Below are 14,778 nucleotides of genomic sequence, written 5' to 3'. Positions count from 1 at the left end.
CAGTTTTTAAATCATTAAAAATTGTGCTATAAAATGCTCAAAATCTAGTTTGTGTGTGTGTGTGTGTGTGTGTCTTATATCAGGACACAACTGCGTATAATGACATGGGTATGACACAAGTATTACAAGGAGAGGGTGACTTATGAGGACATAACCCATGTCCCCATTTTTCAAAACGCTTATAAATCATACAGAATTAGTTTTTATGAGAAAGTAAAAATGCACAAAGTTTCCTGTGAGGGGTAGGGTTATGTGTAGGGTTGGTGTAGGGCCATAGAATATAAAGTTTGTACAGTATAAAAACCATTACGCCTATGGGATGTCCCCACTTTTCACAAAACAAACGCGTGTGTTTGTGTGTCCTTAACGTATTTGTAATTATTTTAAGGGACGGTAAATACAAATCCAATTTATTATCAATGAAGGTTGGTTTCAAGCCATTATTTAATGCCATTTTCCCATATTTTCCGTGACCTAATTTAAAGTGAGAACTATTTATTCCTTATTACCGATCACAAACAAAAATATTTTTCTCTCACATTCATACATGGTGTATCATTTCAGAAACCAAGCACAAGTGAAATCTCATACCTTCATCTCTACGTCTCCTCGCAGCTGGAGTTCGAAGTAGCCAAACTCATCCAGCACCTCTTTGGTGGCTGAAGACAAATGTATCCTCAGAGCTGTGGAGGAAATGATAGTCATTAATAATCAATAGAGTCACAGCCAATCACTATAAGTGCACAGCTGTGAGTGAGATGACACAATGATAAAATATGATTCACCACATATAAGAACGACAACAGACACACTTCACATATGGGACAATGAGCAATCTGTCCTGGATATAGGAGGAACAGAATACTGCTTTTAATCTGAGAGGCTCCATATGGTGTGGGCTCCTTATGGCTAAGAGTGCATTAAGCTACAACAAAGTGTAAACATGCTATAAATCTAACCGGATATTGGATACTGGGTCCTTGTCACTAATTATTAATTATTAATAAAGCCCACCTCAGGAAGTGGACTGTGAGTCGATACTTGTGGTAAGTCTCATGAGCAACAGCTGTTACTTGTGAACTGGTGAAATGCATATTAAAATACAAGTATACAATGCTACTGAGGAGCTTTGTTTCAAACCCTAGTGAGCTGCCTCGCTGACTGCTGTCCACATAAGCAGCTACCTTCTAAGGTACATATTTTAAAATGTAATTATTCATGTGATGGCAAAGCTTCAAGTGTCACATAATACTTTATATTATGCTGATTTGGTGCTCAAGAAAGTTTTCTTATTATAATTGATGTTGAAATTTAGGTGTGCTGCTTAATATTTTGTGTAAATCATGATTATTTTTATTCAGGATTTTTTGATGAAAAGAAGGTTCAACAGCATTTTATATGAATTTTATGTTACATAATAAATGAGTTTACTTAATTAAATTTTGATCAATTTAATGCATCCTTGCTGAAAAAAAGTATTAATTAACTTAATTAATTTCTTTCAAATACACGGGTAAAGTGTTCCGGCAATTGTTCCCGGGTCGCTAGATTTTGCACTTTCACACTGCCAGTGATTACCCGGGATATGTGCGTGCTTTCACACACAACCCGTAAAGATCCCGTAATGACACGTGACATCAGGGCGTGACGTGTAATGTACGAGTCGAAAACGTTAGGCACGTTATACTTTCACTGAAGCAAGCGAACGATCTTGGCATCAGCGCGGAAAGTGAGGAACTAACTGATCTCTGCTTCATTTCAGTTTGCACATATTTTTTTGTCGCAAACGTTAATCTTCCTTCAAAACAGGCGGTAAAAGAGTCACACGATAATGTGCGTCATCACTACGACACACATTAGATCTGGCTTTTGTTCACACAGCGCTTGTCCCAGGATTGAACCCGGCAATGTTACTAGGTCCCCGACCCGGGTTCAATGCCGGAATAAATCCAGGGACGTGTTTGCTTTCACACAGAAGGCGACCGGGCAATGTTCCAGCAATTTGCCGGGTCCGACGTGCAGTGTGAAAGGGGCTATAGTATCATGCTGCATTCACATGGTGTGGAAACAATTCTGCATTCTGAACAAAGATCAAAAACATATTTTTGTCACCAACCTTCCCCTGTAGACTCCATACGGGATGCCGTGTTGACAGTATCTCCGAATAAACAGTACCGGGGCATCTTAAGACCCACTACACCAGCACAGACAGGGCCTGCTCAACACACATTCAGCAAAAAGGGAGATTAAGTCACTTTTGGAATACTGTAACTGCTTATACACAGTCCTAATACTTCCTGACAGGTTATAAAAAATCAACTGAACAAAAGCAACAGGCTGCAATCAGATCACATGTACTGAATATGACATTCTCCATTTCTGTCACTGATGGAGTTTTGGTTCCTTGCCACTGTAGCCAATGGCTTACTTATAGTTGGGGATGCTTGGCTGATTGTGCAGACACTATTGGAAGAGAGCTGAACTGGACAATGACATCACTGAATCATCAATGGACTTTAGCTGCAAAAATGACTTGTTATTTTCTTCTTGCATTATTGACAAACTATTTTCCTGTTTGACACTGTATTGCTACACAATCAGTATTGTATGAAGCGTTTACAAGTAAAGGGTGATTTGACTTGATAAGCACCTTACATCTCAACTGCACTTCTACAACATATAAGAGAAGCAAACAGATACTTCAATGGAAACAGAAACAAAAAAATATTAATGTTATAAATAGAGAAAAAGTGTGATTTAGGCCTAATAATAAGCTTTAAGATTTTTGTCTCATATTTAAGAGAAGAAAAAAAACTTATTAAAGTTTTTAGTAAAACCAGAACCGGGAACACTTCCTAAGCACCCAATGTACTTGCTACATCGTTAGAAGAATGGCATCTACGCTAATATTAGTCTGTTTTTCTCTTATTCCGAGGTCACCGAAGCCACCAGAGCTAGCCTGTATCTGGATCAGAGGGTCACTGCAGTCACCCGGATCCAATACATATCCAGCCCAGATGGTGGATCAGCACCTAGAGAGGACATTTACAGCCCTGAAAGACAGCGGAGACCAGGACAACTAGAGCCCCAGATACAGATCCTCTGTAAAGACCTTGTCTCAGAGGACCACCAGGACAAGACCACAGGAAACAGATGATTCTTCTGCACAATCTGACTTTGCTGCAGCCTGGAACTGAACTATTGGTTTCGTCTGGTCAGAGGAGAACTGGCCCCCCAACTGAGCCTGGTTTCTCCCAAGGTTTTTTTCTCCATTCTGTCACCGATGGAGTTTCGGTTCCTTGCCGCTGTCGCCTCTGGCTTGCTTAGTTGGGGTCACTTCATCTACAGTGATATCATTGACTTGATTGCAAATTATGCACAGACACTATTTAAACTGAACAGAGATGACATCACTGAATTAAATAATGAACTGCCTTTAACTATCATTTTGCATTATTGACACAATGTTTTCCTAATGAATGTTGTTCAGTTGCTTTGAAGCAATGTATTTTGTTTAAAGCGCTATATAAATAAGGGTGACTTGACCTTAATTGACTGCGTGCGCTCATTTGTAAGCTGCGCGAACATGACGACGAAATCTATTTCCATAACGAGAAAATAGTTCCTCTGCACAGGGGAGAGTTTGCTCTTTTCCCAGTTGACCCGAAGACCCAGACAGGCGAGGTGTCTGAGCACCAGAGCCATGTGTTCGCACAACCGTGCTCGAGAGTGAGCTAGAAATCGAAAGTTGCTATAACTCAGACATACAATGTCCAGTCTGCCCCAAACTTCACTTGTTTGATAAGACTCCTGACCTGAATATATCTACATGCCCATATACAGTAGCCACAGCGCCACCTGCTGGCAACAGGAAGTGAAATGTAACAAACTACTCCTAGAAATTTTATGACACATAATTTTTTTCTGGTCAGTCTTATCTAAAGGCCTTTGAGATAGCGAATTGTGAAGATCTTGAGTTTTCGTTAAAGGGTGTGTCCATGGCGCAAATTCATGACAAAATTCGATGTCTCGCCATGGGAATAAAAGTTGTTGTAACTCAGGCATAAAATGTTCGATCTTCCCCAAACTTCACGTTCGATTATAGTCCTGGCCTAAACACATCTGAAGGCCAATATTTCATTATAATCATAGGGCCACCCACTGGCAACAGGAAATGTCTTGTTTTACACTAACTTAAACATATTTGGGAAGAGTCATGGCCTGAAGACATCTACAGGCCAATATTCAGTTAGAATCATAGTGCCGCCTGTTGGCAATCAGACACATCATGCTGGCAGGAAGATTGGAAGATAAATGACTTTGACATATTCCTTTTATATTTGTGAGTTAAATGCATATTTCTTGCCGTTCACTGTTTTACTAAAGACACTCGCTGGTGGTGAGCCCGGGTGCGAGGGCCCGTTCATCGCTGCTTGCAGCTTTAATTACAATCTGTATCGCTATATAAATAAAAGTGCTTTGACTTGTGTTTAAATTTGCCAAGATGATAACATATACAATTAAATTCAATATAAATGCCAGCAATTCTCATAAAAAATATCAAATATCTGAGCTATCAGCCTCATTCTAGGCCTGTATACCCTTGAAAAACTGTCTAAATTGCTAGGCTTTTACATTTTAAGGTTTCATGTTTTATATATTTAATATTTTTAGGAGAAAAAATCTGAGACAAAGTTGAAAGCAACCTCAGTACATTTTCTTATGGGTTATTGTACAAATACTCATATGCATTTATTATCCACAATCACTGCTTGGCCTTAACTTGCCATGGTTTTCTCTACATTAGTCAACACTTCAAAGGCTTTTAGCCTAAAATGAATGAATATTAATAATGGAATCTGTGAAACAGTAACGATACCTGTGTGGATTCCTATTCGCAGTCGTAGCTGATCGTTGGGTCTGTGTCTGATTTTGAAGGTTTTAACCTGTTCCAGTAAAGCCAGTGACATGCTGGCTATCTCACGTGCATGTAGCTTTCCATTCCTCACAGGCAGACCTGAGACCACCATGTATGCATCACCAATTGTCTCCACCTGCCATGAGCAAAAGAATAAAGAATTGTTCACAGTTTTAAGCCTTCAAATAATCTGATTAAAACTGCAATAATTTCAGAAACACTAATATGCTGATTATAAAATCACATTCTATCAAATCGATAGATAGTGTATTAAAAAAGTGAAGTGAAGTGACATTCAGCCAAGTATGGTGACCCATACTCAGAATTTGTGCTCTGCATTTAACCCATCCGAAGTGCACACACACAGAGCAGTGAACACACACACACACTGTGAACACACACCCGGAGCAGTGAGCAGCCATTTATGCTGCGGCGCCCGGGGAGCAGTTGGGGGTTCAGTGCCTTGCTCAAGGGCACCTCAGTCGTGGTATTGAAGGTGGAGAGAGAACTGTACATGCACTCCCCCCACCCACAATCCCTGCCGGCCCGGGACTCGAACTCACAACCTTTCGATTGGGAGTCCGACTCTCTAACCATTAGGCCACGACTTCCCCGTATTACAGGTACTTCCGTATTACAGGTACTTATGAAAAGATACAATGATTGCACTGCCTTAAAAAAGACACTTACCTTATATACATCAAAATTATCAATGATGGCATCAAAGCATGTGTAGAGATCATTCAGCAGTGTCACCACCTGAACAGAGTAACGGGACACTGTTAAGAGCAGCACTTTTTTTATTATTTTTTTTATTACAGCAATTTTAAAAGTAATAAATAAACAACTAAATCAAGAATATATGTATATATATATATATATCTTTATTAAGATATTTCACCACAAATTGCCTTTATTACAGCTATCAACTGTAAAAACTTTTGTAGAAATAATTTACAGTAACGTTGTGCCAATCGGCCAATTGCTCCACAGATGTTTAGGAAGTTGTTCTTGAAGTTCATTTTGTGCATCATGCTGTCCAGGATTTATGATTATAATGCCATCTTTTTCACTTTTTTGTATTTAGAATTTAGCAAAAATTATAATAATAATAATAATTAGCAATTACAGCTATTTCGTGGATGCTGGCTTTGTTCTCTGTGGTCACTTTTTGTGGAAACAGAGATATTGTGGATATTGAGGTTGGCAGTAACTTTTGCTGCAGTACTTCAGTGTTGTTTGGACACAATCATTCTTATTGTTCGTCAGTCCCTATCATTTACTTTTAGTTTTCGCCCACTTTTCTTCTTTGCAGATGAAGTCTTGCCATGCTTTGTTCACATAGTCAAAATTGTAAAGATTGGTGTTCCTAAAAACAAACAAACAATTGGCCTGTTATGGTTACAGATACTCCTGCTAAATAGGCTCCCTTGATTTTCCCTTTTTGGATGCTTGGCAAGGAATCCATTTCACAGAGCACTTGTACTAACCACTGCTGAACAAGATATAATACACTGATAACTAAAAGATAATCACAAACATTTTTTTTATTGTAGTCTGCACAAATTATATTAACTCCTATAATTATGGCTGTTCACATAATTTTGTGTAACCCCGGTATGTGTGTGTGTGTCTGTGTGTGTGTGTGTGTGTATTCTTTTTAAACCAATAAATCATAGAAAATAATCCTTTAATTCCAGAGACATCCAGGAAAGACACTTGACAGCTACCCCACTAAACTGAAACACTGAAAGCATTTAATAATGAAGGTGCTGTCCATTTGAGGATTTCTTTGAAATCAGCTATGATACAAAACATGTTGCTCTGTTCAGTTCATTCTCTCCAAAATTCATTAGTTTGACTATATTCAGATGAGACTTCCTCTGATTCAAGAGATTTTTTTTATGAGAACCTGACAGAAATAGTTCTACATCTGTGCCCCAGAAAAAAAATCAGTTCAAACAGAATGTATAATAAAAGTCTATTGTGTCTGCAGTTCTGCCATGTCTCATAGAGATTAAGTGAATTAAGACTGCTGTGATGTGTTTCTGCTTGAACTCTCAGTGGTTCCCTCAAATTAAAATACCTTCTCCCCCGAGCCCCATCCTCTCCCCCGATCCCATCCCTGGATGTATGCCCAGAAAGAGGCCTTACAGAGAAACATATTTGCATACATACAGCAAAAAATATGAAAAATTAATATGGAGGCCAGCTTACTTATGAAGTTGTCATGCTATAAGCTTAACCACTGAAAGACAGCTGGATTTCAAGATTTATTACATGGGAGATGAAGGTTGCGACTATCTTAACATTTGCAAATTAAATTAAAAACTCTTCTTTACACAACATTGGATGTCTGGCACAGAATTCATTATTACATGAGCATCAAGTGAGAATATATGACCATCTTGGGGTAAAAATCATTATATATAGTCTATATCTTGCTATATGTTAACTACATCTTGCTATATGTATAAGTCTATATGTTGCTTGCAATAGAAATGATGTGCAGTGCTTGCATTATCATAAAATATTGTAGGATAGTCACTTACTAAATATATTTATGTTCACTTCAACCACAGATAAAGAGAGCAGACAAAAAATGAAATATGTCCATTGATCATTAATTTAATTGTTTTTGCGGAGTAAACATTCAGTGAAATATAATGGTAGTCTATCGTCCACAATCTAACATTCATAACCAACTTAACTCTCACTGAATTGCCTCGAAGATTTTTTATATATATAATTTCACTAGCAGTTTCTTTCAGTCATTGTAAGACTATGTAAACATATATTTGCTTTTTTTGTTTTAAATTCAAATATTAATATATTTAGCATTATTATTATAAAATAATGTAGCATAATTTCCAGAACATAAGTCATATGTTATTTTTTTAATAATCTGAAACTAGCAGCAATTTACTGCGAGTTTATTTGTACAGCACATTTATTTGTTTATTTATTTATTTGTTTGTTTGTTTGTTTTATTTTTTCACATGCAATTTAAACCCTGTGTTTCTTATTTTCTGGAAAATGTGGTAATAAATGAATATATAATATAATATAATATAATATAATATAATATAATATAATATAATATAATATAATATAATATAATATAATATAATATAATATAATATAATATAATATAATATAATATAATATAATATAATATAATATAATATAATATAATATAATAAACCTCCATGCCATGCCGAATTGAGGCAGTAATTAAAGCGAAAGTATTGAGTACATGTACAGTAAATGAACACACTTTCCAGAAGGCCAACAATTCTCTAAAAAAATGTATTGGTCTTATGAAGTATTCTAGTTTGTTGAGATTGTGAATTGGTGGGTTTTTGTTAAATGTGAGTCAAAATCATCACAATTAAAAGAACCAAAGACTTAAACTACTTCAGTCTGTGTTCATTGAATTTATTTAATACACAAGTTTCACAACTTGAGTTGGAATACTGTTATAAATTAACTTTTCCACGACATTCAAATTTATTGAGATGCACCTGTAGTTTCCCACTGAAGATACATTGAAAATCAAAGATTCAAAATCTAATTTATACCTAGAAATAATCTGAAAGTTTTAAGATCATTAAAAATGAATGCGCTGACCTGTAATGGTGTACTCTCAGCAGACATTGATGTGAAGCCCACTATGTCACTGAAATAGATGGTGACACTATCAAAGGCTTCTGCCTGTACAGTCTCCCCACGCTTGAGCTGCTCTGCCACTGAACTGTGAGAAGAATTAGGTTATGATGTGAACCATGAAATTATTTTCCAAACACAGGTCCAAAAACAATAGCAGACATGTAGCAGCAAACTATCAGTTAGTTTAGCAATTCATAGTTGAACACAGAAAATATTTTCATTTAATAAATCCTTATCTAAAAACTAAAGAAAGGTATAAAAAAACTGAAAATGATTTACAGCTTTTCGAAATAGGGGAGCTTAGTACAGCAGCTTTCCCTTAATTAATAAGACCCAAGATCCCTTTTGTGATCAATTATGATAATTTAAGAATGAGCTTTAATTAAAGAATAAATGACCTTAGTTAATTCCTAGCTATATCCTTTTAGGGTTTAGTACTCTATAATTAGTCAGCTTGTCTGCTTCATCTTAAGCCAGTCTTAAAAGTTCTCACCGCCTACATAATTATCTGAAAAAAAAAAGACTATACTCAAAGAACAATAAGCCATTTTTAGATGAGATAAAAAATATGGTAGAAGTTACGTCACATTCAAGTAATCTAGTAATAAGAGAACTCTTTAAATAATAGCTATCTCTTCCTCAATCTCCAATTAAAAGTTTGGAAACTGCATTGGAAAATTACACAACACATTTCTTACTGTGGAAGGATTTGGTAAAGAAGGTTTTCAGCTTTCCGTTTCTCCTCGAGGTAGGCCTGTGTTCGCTCCTCTACTAGGTTCTCCAGGTTATTGGCATATTGCTCCATTCTGGACAGCAAGTTATTGAGAATACTGGTGCTGCCTTCTCTGTTGAGAAAAAAAAACAAAAAAAAACATTAGACAACAGCTTCTACACATGGTGTGTGATTACAGCAGATATATATGATTATAATTACAGAAGACAGATTACAGTAGAATACAATTATGTGAAATCACCGGTAACCCATCAATAATTCAACAAGATGATCTGGAAAGATTGCAGCATGTTATGAAAAAAAAAGAAAAAAGCATGAAAATGGCATTGAAAATAGGAAACGTACTCAGTTCTGCAGTTAAGTGCAGTGTACTTCATAAGGAATATAGCATTGTTGCATCTGACGAGGCGGTAAAACGCAGCACTTATGATGAAGTGTGGTCGATTCTGGATGAATCGTGCTGCTGGCATGTGTTTTGGTGAATTATATTTATGTAAATATAATTTTATTTAGGGGTCAGAGCTCACTCCTACATGCAGCACACCCCATACAGACATGCAGGGCTACATTCATCTATTTCTCAATACTTGATTTTTTTAAGTTTAACTTTTGGCAACTGAATATATTAATGATCAAATTAATATTAATTTAATATATGAATACATAAAATTATATAAATACATTTAATTGCAGTAATAATAGAAAGCAAGAATATACTGCTCATACTTAGGGGAAGATTTATTTTATCAATACAATCACAAAACTAATAAAACTTTTTACACCAATTTTTTTTTCTCCCCCCTGTTGCACTCCCATATCCATATGGATAAATTATATTACTACCCACTGAAGCATGGCTTTGAAAATAAATTTCTTACCAAACTAAAATATTTACCAAACCAAACTGTTATTACACATTTGAATAAAAATAACTCTTTTCTCCAATGGCAATACCTGTACCCAAATGAGTACGAGCTGAAGGTGAGTTTCCTGTTTTCTATTGTCCCGTTGTTCCCACTTCCAGTTGGACACTGATTTTGTTTGTTGCTTGTTATCATGTGTATTTAAGTCTTCCGTTTGATTTTGACTTTGTTTTATAAAACATCTGCATTTTCCAGCTGTTTAGGGAGTAACTTCTTTGATTTGTTCAATAAAAGTCTAGTTGCAATTAGATCCTCTCGTCCTCACTTCCCAGAACCACCATGACAGCACTGGAACGGCATTGAGATTAGATGTAATTTATAGCAGTTCTCCTGCAGTTGACTGCACAAGTTTTTCTCCTTACAATGCACTTGATCTACAACAATTTTCAGGTACTGCTTAAAGTACTAAGCTTTTGTGAAACAGCCTGTACAATGAGTTCTGTGATCTGGGGAAATGCTGCCCTGGTTTATACTTAGATAACATTGTCTAATCACTAACATGTCTAAACAAGATGCATTTATATAATGAAGACTGGGCTTTATGGTCCTCTTTTACGTGAAACATACCAGGCATTTTAGTGGAACTTTGTCAATGGCTGTCAAGTGCTCCTTTGGGTAATTAACCATAAAGCTTTCTCTCACATCAATAAAGGCTGTTTATCAATGAGCTGTCAGCTCTAGGACAGATGCTGCATTCTGTTCAGAGATACAATGCTGCTGCTACTTCTTGTAAATATAACAGATCTAAGTGTGCAGTGCTTACTTGTTAAATTTTGCAATAAAGATCTTGATGTGGCTGAAGTCAGGCCGTTCCGCAGCGTCTTCAGCCCAACAGCCTTCCATTAAGATGGTCAGCTCCTCACAGTGCCGGCTGTTATCTGTGGTAGGCCTGAAGTATGGCTTCTGGCCATTCCGCACCTTCTGGATTATCTCTGTAACAAAACCAAACCAAACACGTGTCAATGGTGTTCAACAAATCAGTTTAAATGTATTTAACTTTAGGGCTGTTACCTTTGGGACTGAGATCCATGCCTTCAACATAAAATGGGCCATTCCTTAGTGCTATCTCCTGTAGTATGATCCCAAAACTGTACACATCGCCTTTCTGGGTTCCTTGGGGTGGATGCCTATCATATATCAGCAACTCTGGGGCCGTCCATAGCTTTTCTGAAAAATCCATTAGGTAAGCAGTCACTAAATATGGTAACATTAGGGATTGAATCAGCACTGCAACAAAAGTCAACTGATTTTTCATGCATCAAAACAGAAAACCTTAGCAGGTTCTTACTTGCATACAATGCATGTGAGTCTTCATTTTCAGAAGACGAACGGAAGCTTGCCAGACCATAATCTGTGATTTTCAAAACGAAGCGGCTATCCACCACACAGTTAGATGATTTCAGATTGCCATGGGAGCCAATGTAACTGTTGTGCAGATAATTCATTCCCTGGCAGCACAAGCATTAAACAAAACATTATGTCTTTACGCACAGTTTATGGGGGAGAATAGAGCAGAATACACATTTAATATTAATCTTAATAATACTTTAAGCGTTAAGAAAATTACTGGGTTGATAGAAGCCAGAGAACATATATATATATATATATATATATATATATATGTGTGTGTGTAGGAGGAACAACTCCTAGGCAATCATATCTGACAGCCATTAATTCAGGTGGCCTTGGTCTAAGTGCTATTTTTAAATCAAGCAATGCTTTTAAAACATTTTTTCCATCTTAAAAGCAAAAGCAATGTTTTGTGCATTTAAGTGACAGTTTACTTTGTTGTTGTTCCAAGCCAATTTTTTAGCAAACACCAAATGCTTTTATGTGCCTGGGCTCTCTACCTTTGACACTGAACAGAAGATTTGGTTACTTTAATTAATTGAGGGATAGCGTTCAGAGAGAAATTATTTTTATACATCTTTTCCAAAAACAATGTCATGCTATCTTTGACACCAGGCCATTTTCTTTTACTAATGGGACACGTCTCAGAAAAGCAAATAATCAACCAACACTGCTTTCTGATTATGTTTCCCATCTGGCATTTTCAATAATACATTAGACATTTTAAAAGGCACACTATATTTACTGGATTTCAAAAGATTTGGGAAGAGTTGTTTTTAATGTATGATGTATTTAATTCCAGAACTAAAATGACCATCATTTAACTAAAGTAAACTAAAATATATTTATAAAAAATATGTGAATGAATAGGGTTCAAGTATGTTCTGGATACACATTTCTAAAGATTTCAGTTGTCTCACAAACCTTCACAATGTCATTGATCAGTGAGTATCGAAACATCCAGTCCAGGTTGATGCTCTCATTTTCAAGGATGTCCTGTGAAAGAACAAACTGGAATTCAACACTGGAAAACATCTAAATACACAGAAGTTATTTTCATACAACCACACACACACACACACACACACACACACACACACAAATATATATATATATATAAAACAAAGTAATTTTAAGCATAAACTTGAGAGTGTTTACCTGGAGACTTCCCCTGGGGCAATATTCTGTCACAATGCAGATGTTTGGTGGATCGATACAAGCGCCAATAAACCTTGTCAAATGGTTGAACTGCACATCTCTCATCTATTAGTAACAACAAAATGGGTTTTGAATTATAATCTGTATGACGCTGACAGATCGTATGATTTTCACTTATTCTGAAAATCTCAATGACCAGTAAAATAAAGCTAACAATAAAATAAAATACATTTAAATATCATTAGAAATTGTTTTTTCTAGTTTCCCCAAGGTTTTATTTTTATTTTTTTCAGACCATGTCTTTAACAGCGTGGCAAAACATTTACATTATGGAGCTACAGTGAGTGGCAAAATCTGTATAAGATCATGTAAAATTTACTTAGCACAACCTCTGACCTCCATAACACTGAGGGCAAATGTCAGTGGGAGCGAAGAAGAAAGTTTCCACTTCCCTATTTATACCCCCCACTCCCATTTATCTTTGGACGTTTATTTCATTTTGTCCCAATAGCTAATCAGGCTGCCAGGGCCACGGTCTGCAGGGATGACACTTTTTACCACACAAGCACCAGGCCATGCAGTTTTCCCATCAAAGCTGAGCAGGTTAGAACTGGCCACAAGGCTGGTCTTATCAGCTTTCCCTCAGAATAAGAATTCCCTTGTCAAAATAAACTTAGGCTTCAAATAAGGATGTTATGGGAAGCATGGACTCACTGCATGTTTTTTTTTTTTAGGCTCAAACTTAATCACAGTCGTCTCAGATAGACAGAGAGAACAGATTTGGCCTATGAACAGTATAGCATACTACAATATCATTCCTACTATTTCAGCTTTGTAAAAACTGTGCATAGCATTAGAATTTTCTGCATGCAGACAATAAAATAGATGTCCAAAAAGTTTTGGGAACACTGTATCCCACAATGCAATGTACTCGACTTTATAATGACATTCCTTATCCAATATGACAAAAGAACTGTAGCCAATTTCAACCATGATTTGGTTTCGTGATGGTTTATGGGGGTTGTGTGGTTTATCAGAAAATAGCTTGAAATTGGACAATTAAATATGATTTTTAATTATTTTAATATTTAAACATGTTTTAATCTTACCATGGTTGGATGTTTTTCTTTGAGGGGTTTTTACATAATATGCATTCTTGCATTTAGAAATAGCACACTGGGTTCTCAAGATGAGTTCTGTATGTTGTTTAACTTGATATGGCATTCTAAAAACACTTGTGGTGGGCTGCTCAAAAAACATGAAGTTGTGGCCAAAGATATCCGTGTGAATGAGAATAGCAGTGAGGCTTTAAAGAGGATGAATTAAAATAATAATAAAACAAATCATGCATTTAAAGAACAGAGAAACTAATTGCTAAGGCCTTTTAAAAAACTGGTAGGACGCCGCGGCGTAAAAAGAAATATCACAATAATAGACTAAGGGCCCTATTTTAACGATCTAAACGCAAAGTGTAAAGCGCATGGTGCAGGTGCACTCAGGGCGTGTCCAAATCCACTTTTGATATTTTAACGACGGAAAAATGGTTGGTACGCCCGGGCGCATGGTCTAAATGGGTTGTCCCTATTCTCTCTATTCTCGCATTGTGCCAGCAATGCGCCTGAACACACCTCTTTTTTATACCAGCACGCCCATGGGCGCAAAAATGAGCACAAATGCATTTGCTAATTAAACGACGTGGTGCTGGACGGGAAAATGCGAACGGCGCCGGACTGAAACTAGCAAACACACTTGAGCTGCGCCTTGCGTCGCATTGCGCCGTGTGTATTATAGGGCCCTAAGTGGCTGTTGGACTAGTTAAAGACTATGACCAAATTCTAGTTACTGCATATTATTCCATTATTCAGATTTAAAAAATGGTCTTTCACTTTATTTCTTCAACATCTATTTCATAACAATATTCCATGTCTAAAGTCAGTATATTCTTTCCGAAACACCTTGTAAAAACCCCAAATAAACAATGGTCTAAACACGTACATAAAATGCATACCTTGTCTTCTTATCCCAAA

The 14,778-nt window shown here is 36.5% G+C and overlaps 1 protein-coding gene across 1 annotated transcript in view; it reads right to left on the bottom strand.

Moving 5' to 3' along the window:
- npr2 (natriuretic peptide receptor 2) overlaps window positions 1-14,778 on the bottom strand; it is a 49,307-nt gene that overhangs the window by 981 nt on the left and 33,548 nt on the right. The window contains exons 11-21 of the mRNA XM_059546198.1: window positions 12,752-12,856; window positions 12,518-12,589; window positions 11,532-11,691; window positions 11,255-11,410; window positions 11,007-11,175; window positions 9,286-9,432; window positions 8,549-8,672; window positions 5,609-5,677; window positions 4,880-5,054; window positions 2,117-2,215; window positions 592-683 (exon numbers count right to left, since the gene is read on the bottom strand). Coding sequence (XP_059402181.1) covers window positions 592-683; window positions 2,117-2,215; window positions 4,880-5,054; window positions 5,609-5,677; window positions 8,549-8,672; window positions 9,286-9,432; window positions 11,007-11,175; window positions 11,255-11,410; window positions 11,532-11,691; window positions 12,518-12,589; window positions 12,752-12,856 — 1,368 coding nt within the window. The remainder of the gene's footprint in view (window positions 1-591; window positions 684-2,116; window positions 2,216-4,879; window positions 5,055-5,608; window positions 5,678-8,548; window positions 8,673-9,285; window positions 9,433-11,006; window positions 11,176-11,254; window positions 11,411-11,531; window positions 11,692-12,517; window positions 12,590-12,751; window positions 12,857-14,778) is intronic.

The sequence above is a fragment of the Carassius carassius genome, chromosome 4, assembly GCF_963082965.1.
Source record: "Carassius carassius chromosome 4, fCarCar2.1, whole genome shotgun sequence".
In the NCBI taxonomy this organism is placed as follows: domain Eukaryota; kingdom Metazoa; phylum Chordata; class Actinopteri; order Cypriniformes; family Cyprinidae; genus Carassius; species Carassius carassius.
Note: the sequence above shows the minus strand (reverse complement) of the source record. Positions and strands in the feature narration are given on the sequence as shown.